At 39.4% G+C, this 23,515-nt stretch overlaps 2 protein-coding genes across 3 annotated transcripts in view; one reads left to right on the plus strand and one right to left on the minus strand.

Moving 5' to 3' along the window:
* Nucleotides 1-23,515, plus strand: part of mapk8b (mitogen-activated protein kinase 8b) — a 140,929-nt gene that overhangs the window by 112,233 nt on the left and 5,181 nt on the right. The gene's annotated exons all lie outside the window — the stretch shown is intronic.
* vstm4b (V-set and transmembrane domain containing 4b) overlaps nucleotides 1-23,515 on the minus strand; it is a 24,412-nt gene continuing 897 nt past the window's right edge. The window contains exons 2-8 of the mRNA XM_023275548.3: nucleotides 19,034-19,441; nucleotides 6,629-6,682; nucleotides 6,286-6,393; nucleotides 6,099-6,132; nucleotides 5,892-6,016; nucleotides 4,176-4,240; nucleotides 1-3,555 (exon numbers count right to left, since the gene is read on the minus strand). Of these exons, the coding sequence (XP_023131316.2) occupies nucleotides 3,430-3,555; nucleotides 4,176-4,240; nucleotides 5,892-6,016; nucleotides 6,099-6,132; nucleotides 6,286-6,393; nucleotides 6,629-6,682; nucleotides 19,034-19,441 (920 nt within the window). The 3' untranslated portion in view covers nucleotides 1-3,429. The remainder of the gene's footprint in view (nucleotides 3,556-4,175; nucleotides 4,241-5,891; nucleotides 6,017-6,098; nucleotides 6,133-6,285; nucleotides 6,394-6,628; nucleotides 6,683-19,033; nucleotides 19,442-23,515) is intronic.

A 23,515-nucleotide genomic window follows, 5' to 3' on the forward strand; every position in this document is an offset into this window, starting at 1 on the left:
TTCATATCAACCGTCAGATTTATTTCACTAATTGATACACACTGTACAGCTGAAATGTACAAAATAAACACGAGCAGAAATGCTGGAATGTTGATGAATGCAGAGGTCAGTGGTGGGCAGAGAGGAAGGGAAAAGAGAGAGGAAGAGAGCACAGAGGCACAATTCACACACATGGTTCTAGTTAGTGGACTCCCATTAAGGACAATGTGGTCTGGAAGAAACTTTACATTTCACAGTCTCAGGGCATTTTTAAGACACTTCTACCCACCACTAGAAGGTCACTTTCAGTCGCTTGGTTTCATAAAAAACATGCTGTGCAACTGAAATGAACATTAGAGAGCAACAATGGAAAATTGGAATGCTAACAAATGCAGAGGTCAACAGTGGTTAACGTTGTAATGTAATATACAGTTACGGGAACAGAACATGTCCAAGTCTGTAACGACCAGCTTGCTGTAGGAATTTGTTGTACATTTGCAGTTATACCTAGAAATCCTTGTCCTGTGTTGTTCATTTTGCATTTATTGACACAAGATGTCCTCCAGTAGCCATGTAAGTTATATTGTTTACAATTAGACAACTTTCATTGTATTATCTACCAACATGTCTTTTTTGACTAGAGACGTGCCTTTCATCACACTAATCCTATTTTATATAAATATAAGACAGAAACCCATAACTAGCTAATCATAGTTGTCACATAGTTTCTTAGAAAGTGGTTACATAATTCCAAAGCAAATGCCACCCACACTTTTTGTACCTACATGTGTTTTAGTCAAATCACTGTACTCAAGTGAATTTAATTACTGTCTCAGACTTCATGTTAGATTAATAGCTGGTTTGGCTAATGTTTGACAACTGCAAATGAGGCAAAAAGCCACTCCGAGATGAATTTCAGAAGATATTTAGCAACCATGCAGCAATAAATTCCAACTCCATCTGCGTGGATAACTCCACATAAGATAGTAGAAGTCTTGGGGGAAGGGAGGGATCTGGTGCCTTTGCGTCTGGGTTTCAAGTTGTTTTCAAAAAGCTCTCCTTTGCTTTTCCATGCTTGAATCCAGAGGATCATTAAATGGAAAAAGAGTCCAAAGTATTTTCACACTCCGATTCGTGGAAAGTGAGAAAGCAAGGAGACCATAGCGTAGGTATGCATGCAGGATTACAGCCAGTATGGCCTCTGGTTCTTATCTCCAACAACAAAATCACCTCAAGATTTAAAGTAAACTGTGACTGATGTTAATGTGAAACAGCCCAAACACGGGTCTCAGTCTGTCTCCGTTGGTAGATCAGGTGTCACAATTGTTTGCAGCTTTTTGGATTTACAGTATGTGCCTTTGTGTGTGAGCCTGCGACTGTGTTTGGCCTTCATGTAACTCCACCCTTGTATGTATGTATGTATATGTAAGTGTGTGTGTTGCTAACAGCCTGTTAAGTTGACGTTGGCACCAGATGAAAGGGCTCGCATGGTCTCACATACTTGCCTGTGGGGGGAGGTCGGGGGGCTAATTGCTGCTTTAGCATCAACTCTGTGGAGCTGTGGTCATTATAAACTGCAGCCTGACACACAAAAACAGACTGAGCACAGATGCTGTGAGGCAGATAATGCTGGGAACACACTCGAACTAAATCACATTTGATAATGCATTGGCTCACATTCATAACAACGGATGTCTCTAATTTACTTTGTCTATCCTTCATAAATCTGCTTTCTTTAGATGGGGTTTCCCACAATTCATTGCGGAAGCGAGTTAAACCGGCTTAAGAAATATCAAAGACATAAGGCTATCGCAGGAACCAGGCCTGATACACTAAATTATATTTTGCTGCTTACATTGAGCCTTGATGTACTACAGTTTAACAAAATGCCAGCATCTAGAATAATGTGTATTCATGAGTTTAAAGGAGCAATTTAACATTTTGGGAAGTAGCTTGGGTGGCAAGATTGCTCATGTTGCTACATTAAATATAAGCTAGCTTAGCTTGGGACAGTCCCAAAGACTCGGAGCAGTGGAAACAGCTAAAGTTAAAAAACTACACCTGCTGACAGCTCAATAATGAAGTTAAAACATTGTATTTGTGGCTTTGTTCATCAACAAAGAGTTACTATGCATAACTTTAAATAGTAATGCTAGCCTTCTACCTAGCGGGAGTTAGGCTAGCTGTTTTCCCTTTTCTTCACTCTTTATGCCAAGCTAAGCTATTCACCTTGTAGCGATAGCTCCATACTTAAAGGATATTTCTAGTTCATTTCATCCTGTTGTTATTCCCTCTCTTGTGGCTACTGTATCTCTGTGCTAACCTCTTATCTTCTTGTTATAGAGATTTGAGGAGGACAGTGCAGTTTTCTAAAAAATACAACTTTTACATGACTCATTTTACACATTGGTTTCAGTCTCCTCTTACAGAGACAGAAGGTAAACACATGAATTATCCACCTGGAATGGACATTTTGTTAACTGCATAGGAATCTCCATCCATGGATACTTGCCGTCTGACCTAATCACCCTGCTCATTCGTCCACACAGTTTGTTTCCAGATGTGAGGCAAACTTTCTGGAAACTTGACAGCTAAATGGAATGATGGATATACCCAATGAATCAGCTTGAGGACAGTTGCAAGGCATTTCACTCAACAGGCTAAGAGCTGAGACAAATGGGAAGTAGAGGTAAAAACACTACAGTGTGTCTCTGGAAACCAATGATATTTCTGTGCTCAGTGCTCTGCTGCAGACTGAAGAGAAAATTGTTGCTGCAAATAGAGGGACCTGTTGATGGCAGATGATGAAAATTCCATTCTGTCTAGCTGGTCTCTACAACAGAGGTGGAAACTCCAAAGTTAGCCTGACACGAGAAAGCAGTATCATTCTTATCTAACACTTGGCAAAAAAGTAGATTAAGGATATTTCCCAAAATGTCGAATTAGTTCTTTAAAATCAGAAATAGCAGCAATGTTCTGGAGAAACCTTGATTGTCACTGGTTGTTTTAACCGCACACCACAGGACGTGACCGTGCTGACATCAGGTTGCAAATACCACATCAAGTACTGTATATCTGATAGGATCGATGAGGCTCAGCCAGCAAGTCCAAACCTCCAGTTTCCCTTCCGATTGTCACAATGGACAAATCAGGTCTAAATCAGCACAAAAGTCTTCTAATGTGTTCTTAGTTCAGGCTACACAGGATTTAAACATGGGTGCAAAAGAAAATGAAGTAATACTTCAGTATAAAAAACAGGTCCTTTTGCATCTTGGTCTCATAAAAGAAAAGTTATATCAAAGTTCATATAAAATCATATGTACAATTAGGTCATAAATTTGAGACATTACACATTTTCCCTTCATAAACCATTTGAATACAAAACAGTACAGACTATAAATAGACAATACTTTTTACAGAAGGCACAGTTATTAGTGGTGTATTTTTCTCTCATAGCTGCTGCTCCTCAAACAGTATCTGGGCGTACACCGTGCCGCTACATGATGCCTTGGCCTCCGGAATTGGCTTCACCAGATCCAGTTCCGCGTATGTCAGATTCTCCTCCACTATCTTCGGCTAGACGTGGAGGAAAAAGAGGGAGGGAAGGGAAAAATAATGATGGAGGAGAGGGGGAGAAGGAGTCAGTAGTGAGAAAAGGAAGGTTGAGAAAAGACGTTTATGTAAAACTCCATTAGGCTAATTACAGGGCTGAAGATGCTGTAGATTTACTGGGTAAATCATTGGGTTTGGTAAATGTGAGCAGCCTGTGTGCAGATGCCTCCTTGCAGAAGTTCTCGGTTGAGGTTGCCAAAGAATCAAATACTTCATGTGGCATTTTGTGCCATTAAAATGCTAAGTTGCCACAGAGGCACTTCATTCCACTGACAATTACAACATTAAGCTTGAGTTATGGGGCACATTTCATGACATTTTCTGGCAATTTTTGCTTACAGACATTCCTGTAACATGTTGCTTCCTTTTCATTATATTTGCAACAGTAACAATGGTAGACTGTCACTATGAAAGCTTTGCATGGTATGACAAATTTCAAACACAATGCATGTGTGCTGCTAGAGAGGTTTTCTTCTTAGTGGAACACACTACACTTATAAAAAAAACATACGTACCTATAAATAAAACAGGCAATAGGATTACTGAAAGCGAGCAAAGTGTAAAAGGACATGAATGGTACTCACCAACACTACTTTCCTCGGTTGAGGCTTTAAAAGTTTGGGTTTGCGTGTTTTGTCTCCAATGGGCGCTGCAGGGACAAAACAAAAGTTGATGGTTTGGAATGTATAGACTGTAGACTTAGCATCAGTTCCAGTTCCAATTAATCTGGCCTTTCTGAATCCCGACAGGATGGTTTCGGTTGTCACTGAAGTTTATGCTTTGTCGATCCATCCAATGACTTACTGGAAAATTGCATGGCACATCTTCCCGGTTGCCGTGAAGTAATGTTTACTCCTTGGTCATGTCGGTCAGTGTGAAATAACATTTAAGAACATGTGAAATTGGGGTGCCCGTATAGCTCAACGGGTTTATTGGGCGACCAATGTACAGGGGCTGGTCCCCGACGCAGCGGCCCGGGTTCAGTTCCTGCTCACGGCCGTTTGCTGCATGTCTTCTCCTCTGTTTTCTGTCTGTCTCTCACTGTGCCTATCGCATAAAGCCGAAAAGGCCAAAAAAAACATCATGTGAAATGGTATATTTTAACATATACAAGTCGCACCCGAGTATAAGTCACAGGACCAGCCAAACTATGAAAAAAAGTGCATCTTATAATCCGGAAAATACGGTAGTTGTGATTTTAGTATCAAATGTCTACATTTTAATTTTGACTATTCAGAATATAATTCAAGATGCATTAACTCCCCTCAGTTCAAAGTATTTTCATTATTTATTTACATATCTAAATTCAGTTTGAAGTCAGAATGATGTTCTAGATATCTTTAACTGGAATCATTACATGTCAAAATTTCATTACAGGTGTTTTAAATTATAGTTTTAGGATGCAAAATTACCTTGCAGATATTTGTAGTTACATCAGAAACTACAGCAAATGGAAGGTAAAGGCGGATACAGCTTCGATTTCAAACATATTATGGCCCTGCAACCATAACAAGTAGCTTGCTAATTTCTTTCAACCACTAATGTCTAATGAACGAAGTTCTCCTTCTCCATGCCTGCTTGCTGAAGAGCTCTTCCTAAATCACAATATTTTCTGACAATTTAATCCATCATAGCAGCTGCCAATACTTTTGCTGCTAAAATGTAGCAAAGAAGACCTATCATGTTAATTAGTGAGCTTTAAACGGCTTTTATGATGATTTTTAGTTAGTGTTGTGTTTACAGAGATTCATTTAAAACAATTACCCTAAGAATTTTTCAAAGCACTCAAACCACAGTGTGCCCACTCACATTTTTAAATGTCTGCAGTCTAGTTGGGAGGAGTGGGATGTGATTAAGATGGTACTGAACTCGTAGTGACTTTAGAAATGTTCTTTGCTTTCAGTGGGAAAAGATGATGTATTGCGTTCCATTCACTACTTAAGAAGTACATTTGGTGTGACTGAGCTGTGGTTCAAGAGTGAGAAAGTATTCGCTGTCAACTTAAAGGAGCAACTCCATAACTCAAACGTTTATATACGTAATATATGTAATGCCAGCATGTGTTCATGTTTGGAGCCTTGCAGAATAAAATTAACCATGAGTAAACCTACGTTCTGGACTAACGCCTGTACTCAGCTAGTTCTATTTTTGTTCTTCACAGAAAAGAATCAGTAAAACAAAATACCATGTAAGGGATTATAGTCAGACTCATTCTGAGTTTTGGCTGTGGAAAAAATGAATCGGAGTGAACTTTTCCAGCATGTTTCAGTACATGTGAATGCACAACAGATTGTGTTTACCTTTCGCTGGTATCTCTGGTGGAATCTCCTCCTGGTAGTCTCTGCTCCTTTTCTTCCTGTACCTCCTCTCCTTCTTAGGTAGAGCAGGAGACACACTGACCACACTGGTTACGGTTTCTCCTGAGCTGGAGTGGACACAGATCAGCAAAGAGTCAGGACATGGCTGGATATTGTTATGAGGGAAGATTATTTGTTCTAAAATCTTACCTGTTCTGAGGGCTTTTGACCAAGTGGTAATTGTCTGTTGAGATATAACACAAATTAGAGTTTTTAGTTTAAGGAAACTAGCGAAATCAAAGACAGAAAGATGATTGAAAGAGGAGAGAATAGGATGGAGACACTAGAATATGGGATAAATAAAGTTCAGAGGCCTGATGTTGATGTTGCTGCTGACCTTTTAGCCTCTGCTTCCTCTGTATGTACTGGCAGGTTACCGTCACGGTGAACATGCACATACAAAGCAGACCCACCGAGCAGATCAGCACCGCACACAGGTACACATCTGAAACAAACACACACACACATCAGTCCAGACCTACATTAGCCTCAGGCCTGTTGCTTCACTGTACGCAAAAATCTGAAGGAAAAAAAAGCAGTACATGTTTTACTGAGCTATTTTAAGACACTGTAGTGTATCCTTTGAGGTTGGCTTCTTTTTTCAAGCACTATACAGTGCCTGTCCACTGTCCACCACAAAAACACACACGCTCAGATGAGCTAAAAATATTCCGACTTACCTTCAAACAAGCTCCACAGGCTTTCTTTGGCCTTGGTGGCTGGTAGGACATGCACTACACAGAAAAAGAAAGAGAGAAGAGAAACACGTGAAGTCTGTAGTCATCACTGTGGCTTCCCTGCAGCCTGATTACACGCTGGCTGGAGTTTAAATAAAGCTAACTGTAGAAGGACAAGAAGCCTTAGTTGGCCTCCCCGCCCTGCCTGATTGTGTCTCTGATTCACTGTCCACAGGGCTGAACCTTTGCTGGAAAAAGAGGATAAATATCTCATTAACTCCGGCATTAGTGCACACAGTTGATTTAGAGTTATGCACTGTCATAAATGTTTACCTCACACTCAGCCATATTCTGACCATAACCTTCTCTGTCACATTTATAATGTTAATGTTGTCTATTCAGTGTAAACACAAATTACGATTTTAGTCCAATGTTCAAAACCAGAGTTTGCCAACATTAAGTAAAACACCACAGCGCATAATCCCAGAACAGCTTCTGTGTGAACTCTTCACAAGGTGCTTGTGGTGTGTTCAGGGTTCAGATTTTGATCAGTGCTGCAGAGCCATTTGCTGTAAAACACTTCTTTAAGAGAATGTTAGATTTGAAATCATATTTGACTTTCTAGAACTGTCTAACGCACGCAGCGTCATATAAAAGCAGACCAAAAAAATGTGCTGCCAAACTTTTACAAAAACACAGTTTTATAGAAAGGTAACAGTCTCCTGCTAGCCATGTTAGCATTGTAGCTAAAATGCAGTGTTTAGTACAGCACCACAGCAAATTCCAGAGCAGTGAAAGAAACCATTTAACTGAGAACAAACAAGTTAAATTAGTGTCCACTGATCTGGCTAATTTGACTGTCATTGACAGATTTTATCAGATGTAGCTAGTAAGCTAGATACTGTTAGCTCTATGGGCTGATTTCAAATGGAGTCTCTGGTTGATTTTTTAACAACCTAGATGGCTGACATTTGATTAAAAAAACATTACAATGACTCTTAAATATGCATATGCATCCTACGTACATGAGATCTAGTAATACAGCACTGCATGATGATGAAAAACAGACTGACGTTAAGACCTTGTCTAGTCTAATATGGGTATTTTGCAAAATAAAGTTTTTTCTGCACATGGGCCTCTCATCTTGACGCAAACACCATTTTAGGTCACTCAAACCAGTTTATTTTTCAAACACCTTTGAAAGAACAGATTTAAACAAAAACATGACAGAATGTTTTGTGGTTTTGGATGTTTGAAACGTCACCTATGGTCATGAGTTCTGGGCAGTGACTGAAAGAATGAGGCAGTGAACAAGTGGCTGAAATTAGTTTCCTCCAAAAGGTGCCTGCATGGACTCAGCCTTAGAGATAGGAAGAAGAATTTGACTATTTAGAGGGAGCTTGGAGAGTCACTGCTCTTTCACAGTTAAAGGAACCAGCTAAGGTTGTTTGTGATGTATTAAGGATGCCTCTAGGGCAGCTTCCTTTCCAACTAGGGTAGAACCTGAACTTGATGGAGGGATTACATATCTCATCTGGCCTAGGAACACCTTGATCCCCCTGGAACTGGAGGAACTGGAAAATGTTTCTATGATGAAAAATATCTGTATTTTTGAGTATAAGACCTTAAGCTTACAGCACTTATCCATTATTATATGTGAATAACAGATTGTTACAGAGGAATTACATTGTTTAGCTTAGCATCATTATTTGGAAGGAAGAGTTAAGAAAAAAAGGGGCAGGAGAAACTCATAAAATGTAGATGATAGGTTAACTATTGAACCAAGTATAGTTTGTTGAAAGGCCCATCATCCTATGCCTTTATCGCAAGCTCAAAAGTTTTAAAAACGACAGCTTTTTTAAATGAAATTATTATATGACAGTTGATTTGAACCTTATCTTTTACTTGCTGGTTTCGATCACTTACTTTGAAAAACAGCAGCAGGTTAGAGGAAAGGGTTAGAATGTGCAGCAAAATTGTAAAAAGTCAGAGCCCCAAGGAAGGCCCAGTCATCCATGCCAGCCTCTCTCCCGTTCTCTTCATAATTAGTCTCTCCATAAATGGTTTATGCAACATCCCACGATGCTGTCAGCAGAGAACAACTGTTACACCCTAAAAATCAAATGTGAGGCCTGTGAATTCTGCCTAATGAGAATCCCAGCGATGTGCTGTCTGTAACCCAAATCACGGAGAAAATACCTTCCCCATACTCAGAGTGAAATCTCGCCCCACACACTCACTCATTTCTCCACCCCATCTGACCACAGGACTCTTAACGCCACTGTACTCTTGCTAAGTTGGTGGTAGGAAGCTTGTGAAGTGACACCCACCAGCGCATCTTGAAATACCCCAAACCACCAGCAGCTGACGACGGGCAGGCTCGCCACCACGCCTGCTGGAGACTTTCCCACAGGCAGACTGGCCGACTGACAAACCAGGAGGCATGGCAGCAAGCATGCCTGAAATAATCCAGGAACTACAATATCTGGAGGTGACAGGAAGCAGAGAGTATTTCTGTGGGTTTAGGAAGAAACTAAAGAATAGATGAAAGATAAGAACTGAACTGAAAACAAATTGGATGAGACTGGATTTACAGCCGGTGCTGTAAAGCAGAGGGGAGCAGCCTATGTGAGAATTGGAAGCTGTCAGACATCACATAAAGCTGTGGAGTGTTTACTGCAAGGCCTTGTGTCCTGAGAAAACTAAGAATAAATCCAAGGAAAGAGTTTCTGCAAAATGCTGCATCGTGCTTTCTTATAGGGTAACATTTACTAAAAATATAGTTAATCGTACGAGCCCAGCTATAACAACAAACAGCATGCACATCCATCATCTGGTAATCTGGACAATTGTCTTCAGACTATTGGGAAGTTACCTTGGCAATCAATCCCCAGATGTTAAACCACTATCCCTACACTGACCATATGTGACCTACATTCTGCTGTTTGGAAACACTGCTCCTAATCATTTTTAAAGGGAAGATCGGATTACTGTTGGATTATTACATAAGCGTCCACTTCATAAATATAAGCAGCCTCACAGGTGAAATGATTTAGGGCTAAGGCCTCTGCTTAATGTCACCTTCAGTATAAACCAGTGATGAAATCCAATAATATCAGAATTACATGCGTCGTCACATTTATGCTTCATTTATCCTTCGCCTGGTATGTAGCTTAGCATAGATAGTCAGTTTCATTCACTAATATTAGCTTAAGTGAAGGATTCATCTTGTGATATTTTAAATTCACAACAGTTAATTAATGTAGATAAGTTTTGATCTGAGAAATGTTAGTCTCTATTGAATGGTTTTGGCATTTTGTTTCAGTCGAACATTAAAAAACAGCACAAAAGCTGTCAATTTCTACTACCAGTGCTTTTCTCTGAAGTGCTGTTTTGGCTGGTTGTCACCAACCTTTCTGGTGGCTTTGTGATAAAACTTTATTAAAATGCATAGAAGAAAGGTCTTATGGGATTTGTGCTGATATGTGGACATATGTAAGGTTTATATCAGTTGACAACTACTTGACAATGCATCTCAAGCGATTGTGTAACAAATTACTTTCTACTGTGAGTAATAAAATTTTTGGGGGGTAGTAAGATGTCAAAAACAACTAGATATCATTTGGAAAGATTAAATCAGGCTTAAATATGTTTTAAAATCAGTGTTTTATGTGTTGGCCTCCAGTAGGTGTCTTTAACAATGAGTTATTGGTGTTTCTATAACTAGTCAGTATCTATACTGTAGTTTGTCTCCTGTAATTAGCTAAACTTGTGTCAAAGGCAGATTTTATATGATAACCCTGGTGTTTTAGTTTCTCTGTTGTCTTCACTACTCATGGGAATAAAAACCAACCAACGCTTGTATTCAAAAGTATCTGTGGTAAAACAGCAGCCAATACACTAGTGAACACAACCACAGCTTCACTGTACACTTACTGTGTGAGAGATTTAAAACAGACTTTCTCTGATTGTTTACAATGACAGATGATTTAATGTGAAGACCCGCCCTTCTTTCATAGTACATTATTCACAGCTTCAATCTCAAGCACATCCATGACATTCATGTGGTGTTCTTTCCTCAGGTTCTGTGTAGCTCTGTCAGCGCAGCAGCTGTACATGCTGGAATAATTAGAAATTGGATAAATCTGGTGTGCTGTGTGCCATAAAACTGCCTTTCATCCTCATCTCTAAAATGTCTTCTTTTTAGTGCAACGTTAGAATGGCTGAAGACAGTGGAAACATTCATCAAACTCCTTTTTGTCCATCAGAGGCACAGAGTTGCATTCATTTCCTGACTGTATTTTAGACTTGTGGCTCTTTTTTTTTGTGCCCCAACAAACCGAACACTGTAAACATCAATACACAGACATGGACTGGCCTGAATAATGAGCCTCTGTGAGTGAATCAGCCGCTGCTCTAATGTACTGTATTCTAAATGACTGGAGATGAATGTAAGCACACAACCACACTGTGTGTCCTAACAAAGCTTTGAATAATTCACCCTTTCACTTCCTGTTGTCTCTTTGCATCTTCTGGGAATCAGCGTCTTTCTGTACACTTGTTCACTGTGTCCTCTTTAGAGACATAAACACAGACTAATTTTGTTGGCTTCTTAGTCATATGTACCCTTTTTCTTACAGAAAAAGCTCTAAGGAGACGTTTGTGGTTTTGATTTTCATTTTTCCTCGTGGATTACTTACTATACTTAAATCTACGCCACATCCGTGTGCCGTGTGCCTCGCAGGAACACCCTTGTTAGCTCCCGATCGCCCACGTATGTTATAGAAAGACCTGAAAGTTCAGTTTGTTTATGCCAAGCGGAGGCTGTGTCCACACTGTGTGCTGCCCTCGGCTTGTCTAGCAAACCCTCTGACCTCTCTGGATGTGTTTATTATAACAGTAGTAAGTAGACTAATGGGGGTTCTGCGAGTCTGAGACAGATTGTGGAAACACCTGGTCACCTGATGTTATCCCAAAGCGGGAATGCCATTAGTGTGATGTCATAGAAACACACATAAAGTGTCAGTTATCTGCTGTGTCTCATCTGAAGTGGGGACCAGGAGAGACGGTCCCATGGGTGGTTTTAACCCCTCGAATGTGTAGTTGATGTTTATCATAGCTGTCAGCATGCAGCTTGGATGCTGGAGAGAAATTCCACTCCCTGCTGGTTGACTGGACAGAAATACGGCTGTTATTCTGGTATTTTTAGAGCTTTGGTATGCACGCTGTATTTATTGTAGTTACCCACCGCAGATCTTGGACTGTGTACTGGATCTCCAAAGTTATTGATCATTCTTTACTAAAATGGTAGTTTGATAGTTGTCCTGTTTGGTTAGACATTGTTATTTACTTTCATTTTAGAGGTAAAATATCAGTTTAAATCTTTTTTTAATCCAATTGTATCTGCCTTTGTGCGAAATTGCATAAAGGATCAATGAAAATGGCATTATATCCCCAGTCTACAGTTAACAAGATGCTCTTGACTTTAGAAAATGAAGGAACATAACAAGAAAACCAGTGGTGGAAAGTAAGTATTGTAGCACTTTGAGATTTTATATGTAAAGTGCATTATAAATTAAAGGTATTATTATTATTATTATTAAGTACATTACTCAAGTATTGTGCTTAAGTGCAATTTGTACACATTTGTAAATTTTTCAAGTATCTCCACGCTATGCCTTAGTTCAATATTAACTGTGCATAAGAAAATATATTGTGTTTTAACCTGAAAAACACACAGAGAAGAGGTACCTCTCCAGCCCTGAGTAGTGTCTTTCAGGTTGTATACACCCCCCCTCGTTACTTGTAAGGTGAAGATACTATGCAATAAATAATATGTCAAGCTTTAAAATGCAACACAAAGTTTAAGATTAGCCAATGGTTTCTGACCTTTTTGACTTCTTACAAACAGCAATTTGTAGTTAAGGTTACGGTTCAGATGTCTGAGTTGATAGCAGCTCTTCAAAATAGTGATTTTTCCTTATACGCTTCAATTTCATTACGATAGATGTTCCAAAGAGCCAATCTATCAATCTACTCAAATCAAAGACTAGAGGAAAATCTAAATCTGAAAATGGATTGGTGTATCAGAATTTATTTATATTTTCCTCCCCTAAAAACATCTAAGTGATGACTTCTTAGATTTATTTGCTGTCCCTGTATATTAAAATGTAAATAAAATAATTCAAACCAGCTTCGCCAGCAGCAGATACAACAGTAACAGTCTGCTGACTCACTGATGCTTCATTATTAATAATCTAACGATTATGTGTCATGTGTAACAATATATCAGTTACTTAGTTTACTTAAGAATGACTCTTTATGCAGGACTTTGTAATGGCGTGTTTTTACATTGCTGTGTTGGTATTTTCACTTACCTAAAGGATATGAAAGGAGCAAAACTCAATAAAAGACTTAAAATAACTTAACTAAAGGATCTCGAAAGAGCAGATCCAATTAAAAGACTTAAAAAAGAAAAGATTTTTAGCTTAAAATCAAGTCTGATCCTGCCTGCAAACTGTAGTTATAGATCTTAAGAGTGTATGTAGTAGAAGTTAGAATCAAACTAATGTATGTTAGACATTGCATTAGAACATTAGATGTGACGAAGATGAATGTACAGACTACACAGATTTGGCTGGAGGTGTAGTTTCCAACAGCCTGTTAAACCAGGGAGGTATTCGTCATCTTCAGGCTTAGCTTCTTGTGACAGTAGTTGTATTTTCTGCATATTTTGACATTCATGTCCTAATTACAGTATTCATCCAAAAATGTCACAGTAGGCTTTTTTATTATTATCACCAAAACCATAATGGACCAGCGCTTCCTTGGATGAAAATAGCTCCCCACATCCTCGACCACGAAAGGTTAAGAGCCAGACACGAGCCAGCTCCCCTCTCAACTGTCACTGCGGACCAACGTTGGAGCTTTACCTTCTTCAGCACAACTATCTCTTGTTCCATTTCTGCTGAGTCTCTCTGGACTCTCGGCCTGTTCTACTTTCAGGAGGGAAACTCCACGTCCAGGCCAATGTCAACAGCTCTCGGTAGGGACTGTCTGCTTGGGCCCAGACTTGGCCAAGCTTGACACCCCGAAAGTCACAGACTGCAGGAACGCTTCCATGGAAAATGTGGTGAGCAGAGTGTGGGGAGGAAGACTACTACAGTAATAAATTTAGGGATGAAGTGTCCTCAGATTCTTGCAAGGATGAAACATTGTGATTCATTGATTATTGAAGCAATCACTCTTAAAGAAGCAATTTGTCATGGATGCCATTTCAAGTGCTCTCCAACCATTAAACAAAACTCTTGCAAAATTAATACGAAAAGCAGACAGTTTCAGGTACTATCCACTCCTTTTGACTGACAGCTGTGGACACAAGACACAGTAAATAACCTTTCACTAAACCCCAGTGAATGTCTAATCATAGCTTAGCAACCATAACTAGGCTGTAGGTCTGTCAAGCTTTGGATTACTCAAGCAAGTAAGAGTAGTCTGTTTAGCATTTTAAGATGAGAATGGTATCTCTCTGGCCTTTCTGAAAGCAAAAACACAAGCAAAAGTGTAACAAAAAAACAGTGCATTTATCCCATAAAAGATAGAGGTGGCCACTATGATGTCATCCATTGGTTTGTGGACTACCGCTTTAAGTTCTTGAGTTTGGAATTTGGCCATCGTTATCTTGGTCTTTTGAAATATGATAAGCGAGGGGTGGAAGTGGCTGAAAACCTGAGGACACTACAGACACACAAACAGGAGCATCTTGACAATCACATGGAAGCCCTGCTTTAAAACATACACTGCTTTATGTTGTATTTTACTCTGAGTAGGACCATATTTTATTGAAAGACTATCATGCTGTACTTTAAAAGACTTGAAACTAGCAACTGAGGCCATAAACTCATCAGGAAAATGTTTACGGAGGACACAAATCAAGTGAGAAGTAGAGTCATTTTCTCATAGGCTTCTATACAATCTGACTTCTTTTTGCAACCAGATAGTCGCACTCTGCTGGCTGTTAGAAAGAATGCAGGTTAAAGTCACTTCAGCTTCACTTTTCAGATCATGATGAAATAATAGCTGGATGTAACTTCTTTCTCATTATACTTATGAAACTATCACCAACTAGTTCTATGCTGCATTACAAGCAAGCTCTAAACATCAGGATACAGCATCTTCAGCTTAATTAGCTGGTTAGCAATAGTGCCTAAAATCTTTCTTTTTAGCTGCCAAATCGACAGCCATCTACAAACAGACAAATGACAAATTCAAGGTAAATCCTCAACCCCTACAGTAGTAGTTTTAATGCCATCCATAGGCATTAGGGCCACTGAGGAAATTGATGTGAACTGTTCATTTTGATCTTCACAGTCACTAGATTTGCAATGTCTATCAAAAATATTTGTTTGATTTGGATTTTTTAAAATTAATATATTTTTTATAATAATTTACAAAACGATTTTCACGTTAAAGTAAACACAGATTTCTACAAATGATTCAATCAATTCACCAAAAATATAAAACATAAACTAAGTGATTACATCCATATTCAAGTCCTTTAAGTCAGTCGGTATTGGCTGCACGTCTGATGGTCTCAGTCAGCCTTGTACATCTGGACGCTGCAAATTTATCCCATTCTTCTTTGCAAAACTACTTGAGCGCTGACAGATTACACAGGGATCATGATGAGGTGAAAAGCCCTTTTCAAGTCCAGCCACAAATTTTCAATTGTACTGAGGTCTGGATTCCTGATTGAACATCTTCGTTCGTTCTATTTTGGGCTTATGTTAGACAGCACTCTCTACCGCCATCATCAAAACACCAAACTAAATAACCTGTCACTAAAGGCATTCTTCCACATTTTCTTCTGAAAGAATGCCATCTGTCACTCCAGTAGAGTTTAGAGATTGGAGAACCATTGCCAAGAAGCACTGAAGCTGTTCTGGCAGCATGCAGTGCCACAACACCTTATTAAGATACACTATGTTGGTTTTTACTTTAATATGTCACCCATCTGTATGTGAAACCTGCTTTTTACTACCTCTGTCTACAACTGAGGACCTATTTACCCTCATTTTCTCCTATTTTTGAGCTTTAAATCTGCCACTATTATCATTGCACACTGCATATGTGCCACATGTCGACTGGCTCCACAATTGTAGCAACAATTAGCCCCAAATTTGGTGACAAAAAGCTTTCTTCTGTTGATGGCCATTTGAACTGAAAGTCTGCCACAAGTCTGGTTTTCTGAAAGTGAAGGGATTTCAGTGCAGTATCTGGTACCAGTGGATGTGTCATCTATTCCGTTGTGTGGACGTCTCGTGTGCCAGCGGTGGCATTGAAACCTCACGCTCTCTGCTCCTTCTCCAAGATCATTTATTCAGTCAGAGCTGCAACTTATTGAGATGCAGGATCCTTTTATCTCCAGGCTTGTTCCTAACCAGTGACGTTTCCCTCCCAACTCAAAAGCAGGACGGTGCTTGAGCTCACTCAATACACTTCAGCAACGTCTTCAGCCAGATGAATTACATCATCTGGCTGTGGTCAGAGAAACTGCTGCTACTGGAGACACAGAATTGCTCCCCCAGGACAAATAGTTAAAACAATTTGAGTTTACTTGAGCCTCTTTGGGGCTATAAGTGTAGGAACCAGTGAACATCAGCCTATTCACTTTAAACTCATATTTAGGGGCATGTGACAGAATTAAACAAACACTATCTGCCACAAAGATGAGTTTTGTTTTCTAACATATACAGTCCTTGATTTTCATGCCCACATTACTGACACAGAGAGAGATAACAACACGTCAATGCTCTTTTTTGTCTAATTTGTTTAATGTGACTGGGAGCTACTCGGTAGTCGTCACAGTTTTCTGCTGCTGGCCAATCGCTGCAGACAAAACCTGTGTCTGCTTAAACCTCTTTGTGGTTACACATTATCAAAACAGCATTTGTCACTGCTTCTATTGTGGTTGGAGAAATAGCTGTCAAGTCTCCGCCCTGAAACATCAAAAGCAGTGATGTCATTCTGTGAGAAACTGTGCCACACAAACTAAATGTGAAGTTCCCAGTTTTTTTCCAGCTCTGCACTCCTTATTTTTTGCTCTTTAGGAAACTTTTCACCACCCCAGCAATTTAAGCAACACAAATTGTTTGCTATGAGATGCATTACAAATGGCACAAAGGTGGACTTTTGAAGAAACCTGAAGCACCGTGTTGTATGTTCTTCTGATGTTCATTCAAGCCAATGTGGGTAGGTATGGTTGAGAGTCTGCATTTTTTCCCATCTATCACATCTAGCCCGGACCGCAACTTTATTCACAAAGATAGCATCTGTGCAAGTTCACTGAGTACCAGAGAAGTCACATGCAGGCATGTCAAGGTTCATGAATTTCAAAGGATTTACAACATACACTACCGTTCAAAAGTTTGGGGTCACCCAGACAATTTCATGTTTTCCATGAAAACTCATACTTTTATTCATGTGCTAACATGATTGCACAAGGGTTTTCTAATCATCAATTAGCCTTTCAACACCATTAGCTAACACAATGTAGCATTAGAACACAGGAGTGATGGTTGCTGGAAATGTTCCTCTGTACCCCTATGGAGATATTCCATTAGAAATCAGCCATTTCCAGCTAGAATAGTCATTTACCACATTAACAATGTCTAGACTGTATTTCTGATTGATTTAATGTCATCTTCATTGAAAAAAAACAGCTTTTCTTTCAAAAATAAGGACATTTCTAAGTGACCCCAAACTTTTGAACAGTAGTGCATGTAGTTGCAGTAATTACATTAGCTTGTTAACAATCCACCACTGACATGCTCGGTAGCAATTATACACATCAAGCAACACATTGTGTATTTCCAACTCTCATTGACAAAGTTTTTTATGTAAGTATAATGACAGGAGAACAGCTTAGTAGCCCCGTGCTGCTTTATGACCAGCTTTAACTGGTGATGTGTGGATCGATACTGAAATGCCAATACTTCTAATCCCAACATTTCTGTTGTCATTAAAAGATCAGTATTTTAACACAGTCATTTGCAATAAATGTACATTTTATCATGAACAGAGGACACGAGGAAAGTAAATATGCCACCACCAGGATGTAGTCTTACTGAAAACATGCTTTATAGGGACGGTTTCTCCTTCCACCTGTCATACGTGAGTTACAGCTCTATAACACCGTGAACCATTGCAGCTGGTCACGAGAATAGAAGAAAGGTGCTGCAAGGTGAGACAGACTGAGTCCCTTGGCACTAACAGGCAGTATCCAGGTACTGAGGGAGAAATTGACTATGGGAAAGTGATTCATCTCATCTCGACTTTGACTTGTGTGTTCCTCACAATCCTAAAATTATAGGCTGCCATGTCATTCAAGCTGATATGAATAAATAATAAAATAGTCATTGTTATGCAGTAAGTAGTAAAATGAAAAAATGCAACAATAAATACCGGTATACAGAGCAGGACTGCATTTCAAACATGCATGTATTTCACATGCATGTTTTAAATTTCAACGTGAGTAACACAGGATTCTCAGCTAAACAGCAGGCCTATGTAACCTCTGGATTCCTCCCTTCTTCTACAGTAGTTACTGTGTTTTGAGAAGCTGCATACATCACTAAAGCTGAAAAAGATGTAGTATGAAGTGCAGTATATCTTGATCAGTCTGTTTGTCTTGTATATATGTATCGTTTATAGATGATTCTCCATAAGCAGCAACAGACACAAGATGCAAAGAATATTAAATGGACAGAGTCTTATTTTTACTTCATCTTTTGTACCAAGTATCAATATCTGTATTGATATCAGCAATTCCTTCCGGTGTTTTACTTGGTTTGGTATTGGAAGAGAAACAAATGGTAGACTAAAGAGTCTCCTAGAGAGGCCATAGGAAGAACTAAACATTAGATGTTGTGGTGGTGAACAATAAACTATTGTCTGACAAGTTTCTAGAATCTGGTTCCTGACTGATTTGTTGTGAATTGTTCCTGGTTGACTTTGAAGCAGCTGCTATGTGTCGTTGTCATGTAGTTGCATTTATGATAGACTGTTTTTGTATTTTTCATGTATTATAGTTTCATCATAGTGACTCCTTCTACCAGCGGACAGAACTGCTGAGTAAGTGACTTTAGGACATTCTAAGGAAGTCTACTTCATATTTATATGAAGCATTGCTTTATTCACATCTGTTAGCACTAGTCTTACATATACAAGTATGTGTATGTTGTTACTTGCCTTGCTTCCATGTGGAAGAAGTTTTGGATTTGACTCTGATGAGGTGGTTTTGACCAAAACCTCATGTAATGCAAATCATCAAATGTGAGACAGTGTGATCACAGAGCGCCTGCTTGGCAGAGAAAAGGACAAGAGAAAAACAAGATAGTAAATCCTCACCTCTGAGCTCAGTGGCTGCTGTGCAGTTAGATGAGGCCTTCCAGCGGTCCTGGTGCTTTTTAAACTCCTGCACTCGGCACATGTAGAGCCCCCGGTCGCCCTCGGACACATTCAAGATGAGCAGCTCAAAGATCTTCCCCTGTTTCACCACTGTCAGCTTCATCTTGGGCCACGGGAAGCTCTTTGTGTAGTTGCCATAGAAACGGGCCTTCCTCATGTTGACGCGGGCGATGAGGAGCTCATCTTCCGGTCGGTCTGTTCCCGCTGGTAGAAAGGTCCATTTAACCACTGGTAACGCAGCGTTGCGGCGTCGCTGGGACACAACACAAGTGAGTGTGATGTTTTGACCCTCCTGGGCCACCGTGAAGGGGAAGGGAGTGATGGTGACGTTGATGGCCGAACACAGATCTGGAGAAACAAGTTACAGTTACATCAGAATCTGTATTTGGAGAAATATGTAGTATGAAAGAGTTGGGATAATCTCTATTAGATGCTAAATATTTGTCATCATATTCCATCCATTTATAATAAACAGAAAAAGATGTGAGAAGCGGATTCATGTTATTTCTTCACTTTGAAGCTATCCTCTGTCTTGTTCTGAGTGCATGTTGGTCACAGCAGCTGTGTGGTTATGACAGAGTTGAGGGATCTCTTTCAGCACATTCAGCTGTTTTCCTGTCTTCCCATTGTTTTCACCAACGCACAGATGGTTGACTACACTGTAAAAATACATCATGTCAATTTAAGTGCAGAAACTAGAACAGAATAGTTTTTTTCTTTGCTTGATTAGTTGTTTTAATGCAAGAAAAGTTCAAAAAGTCACACGTAAACATTAACTGTTGCCCCATTACTTCTATAATCTTGGTAATGAGGCAGTCACACATTCACTTTTCCATTTGACAGACTGCTGAATCACTACTTACAATTTCACATTTAGACTAGTGGTTCTAAGTATAACAATTTACAAAGAGTTCAGGGGAAATGCTAATTACACAAAGCAGACTAAATCTGGAAAGTAAAATTCTTTGTCACAATACAAATTAATCTGTAACACTATGTCACAACAGAGCTGAACAGAAACACTCTAAAAAGTGGATAAAACCTCCAAAACCCAGTTCTTAGATTTTACTGTAGGCCACCAGAAATGTTAAATGTCGCACTGAGCTACAGTCAGTTGACTATTTTATCTTTCCTCCAAAGAAATACAGGTAGAAGAAGACGTTGCTAAACTCTAACCAAGTTAAATTCAGCAGCGTGCCAGAGCTAGAGCCAGTAGATGACACAAATTTGTTGTTTGACAACTAAAACAGGATGCGGAAGCTGTTTTCCTCCTTCCTACTTCGTTGTCGGCAGAGATCCTTCTGAAAACTCTGACCTCAGGTTATTTTCAGACAGTATGTAACTGGACATTTCAGATTTATGCATGTAAATGTGGACCTACCGGCATGCATAAAGCCATGTCAACACTTGTGACTCATGCAACCTTAAATAACAGGGAAAACATGTCCAATACAGCCCATGCTTTCAGATATGGTAATAAAATATGGCAGTTTTTTTAAACTTCACATATTTGATTAGGTTTAGTGAGTCACATTTGTTCAACACAAGACTTTTTATTGTAATTGTTCCAAGTGGAAACTTACATCAAATTTTCACGTTGTACGGTTGCAAACGTACACAAAATGAAATATGTACCTTTGTTTTGGGCTTATGGTTCAGTTGGTTTTTGATATAGCATATAGTTAAGGCACACAAATACTGTATACTGTCAATATGCAAAAAATAAATGACAGAAATGAGAAACATGTTCATCTGAAAACTGTCAGCACAATATAAATAAAATAAAAAATATCCATTTAGACGAGTACAATCTATTCATGATTAAGATAAAGTAACTTTTAAAAGCGTATTATGTGGGCTGCACAGTGGATGATGGATAGCACCGTCACCTCGCAGCTAGAAGATCCCCAGTTTGCGTCGCCTGGGATCTTTCTGCATGGAGTTTGTATGTTTTCTCTGTGCATGCGTGGGTTTTCTCCGAGTACTCCAGCTTAGGATAGTTAGCATGTGGCAAATTTTCTGTCCCTCTTGATCCCTCTGCCCCCCTGTCCTTTGCATGAGGTCACACTAGAGTAATGTTGTGTGAATTGGTTTGAGCAACTTCCTTTACCATTTGCAGACTCAGGATTTGATGTGGACTTCAGAATAGAACAGACAGATACCAGAGTGTGACTGTGAGGTGATATTCACTGAAATGGACAAAAACTGTCACTGACTTTGCCTTTAAAGCCTCTGGAATTTCTTCTTTGCAAACTTAGGAGATTTGTTTATGATAGCTCAGTTTCTCAGGCCTTGTTTTTATCTAGTGCTAAATTTATAGCATAATGGTTTACTGCTTTGTGTGTGGATGACATGTGACATCATGTTGGTATTGAAAGTGCAAAACAAATGACATCTGATCGATTGATGTAGCTAACCAAAAAAAAGCAGTTACTCAGTATTTTGTCTATTTAGAAAATCTTTAAGTGCACAGCTGGTGTGCATGGTAGAGTGTGCTCACAGTTCTGCAGGTGAAAGAACCCAGTACATGTTCTCACCCCAAGTCACTACTCTACAGACTCTGGTTTGAAAATACATCACTTGTGCAAGATGACTTTGTCCATTTCTGTCATTTTGTCTTGAGTACAGTTTAAGGAAGTGGTGATGCATCATCCATCTTTATATACAGTAAGCTTGGCACATACAGTGATTCAGTGATTGTTGATTGTATGAGGTTTTTGCTGTGCAGGAAGGTTTTTTTGAAATGTGTAGTAGCAGTTTACAGATTGAATAAGAAGAGTAAAACTTGTTTGGTGTTTGTCCCACTTTAGAGGCTAGCCCTACCATCATGCTATAGCTGAAAACAACTGGTTCATGGCCATAAGGTTCAGGGTGGAACTCCTGCAGTAGGATTTCCTTTTGGGAGTGTGAGTACGTCGACGTAACTAGACTTATGACATTAAATGTTTGGTTCACAGGGCATACCATAAAGTCTCAGACAGAACTGGACGTCACACACCCAAAGGTTTGGGATAGCTTGATACATTGATAAAATATTTGTAGTGTCTAATCACTTAAACTTAGTTTAACCACAGGAGTTTAGGTAGAGTAACCAACATACACACTTAAAGCTAAAGCTTCCAGAGAGATATATGTCTATTAATGGTTGGACTGAAATAACATTAAATAAAAGGCTTTTCAATAAATAATACGATTAAACAGGATATTTGAATACTCGTTAAGTGCGCAGTTGGAAAACTGTTGCTCACTTAGATTTAACCTGACAACAAATCAATGGCCTAATTATATACTATCAGAGCAGGACAAGCTCAGCAGGCTCACATCACTGAGCTGAATGGATATTTTATGGTATAAGTGCAAAGTGCAGTCTGAAAATTCTGTCTTGGAAATAGCTTTCAAAACAGTGTCCTTCAAGCCACGTTTTCACTGCAGCTACCTTCTCCAGGGCCTAAGCTCAGGGAAAATTATTTTACTTCCCCAAAGAGTACCTGCTCCTCGGGTAGTACTTTCTAAAAGTTTAGTAACTCTGGGGTCTCTGGCGTCGAGCATTTCTGACGGGTTTACTTGCAGAATTTTACTTCTCCCAGTCTGTTTTAATCAGGACACTGTTAATCTCCACAGTAACTTGTAAAATCTGCTTACACTGACTTGAGTCTTCTACATGTTTACTGTTGATATAATCTTGCCTATCCCTTGCTTTATGTGGCATCATCATTGTTGTGTAGTGATCTGCATTACCGCCACCTACTGGTCAGGGGTGGAACAGTTTGTTGTGTAGTTGCCTACAGAAACGACATGTAAAAACAGCTGCCACTTTCTCATACGGTGATGGAATAATTAGCCTAATCTTTGTGAGTTTCTAAGCCACAATTGAAACCCAGATAAGGACTAAATTAAAAGTTACAGGTACGTTGGGTGGAAATGCAGCCATATCCAGTGGCTTTAGCTTCCGTCAGCTGCCTTCAAACTAAGGATTTTCTTACCTCTGTCAACTACACTTCTTTTAAGGCTCAAAAACTATTGAGTGCAGCTATTACTTTTTGCTGACATGAATAGGAGCTCTTACAAGGGCTTCAGACTTGGTAAAGTCGTGCTAAATTGTCACAGGATCTAGTCTGGAAATCAGTTCTGCGATTCAAATGAGTTTATAAGTGTGTTAAGTGTCAAGAAAAAAAGAATGAGCTCAGTCATGACCAATTACTAACAATTAAGAGGAGCATCATCGAAAGATTTCAGTCAGATTCTCCCAGAGCTGAGAGTGGAGCTCTAATTATTTGCAGAAACAAAAGGGATTGAAGCCATTTTCATTCCACTTGTAACCAAAAATGTCACAGCCACACTGAACACAAACTTACAACAGAATCAGGTAACTAACTTCAACTTGTCTCTTGATAGGAAAGGGACTGTGAAAAAGACAGAAGT

Source organism: Amphiprion ocellaris, chromosome 18 (assembly GCF_022539595.1).
Source record: "Amphiprion ocellaris isolate individual 3 ecotype Okinawa chromosome 18, ASM2253959v1, whole genome shotgun sequence".
NCBI lineage: Eukaryota > Metazoa > Chordata > Actinopteri > Pomacentridae > Amphiprion > Amphiprion ocellaris.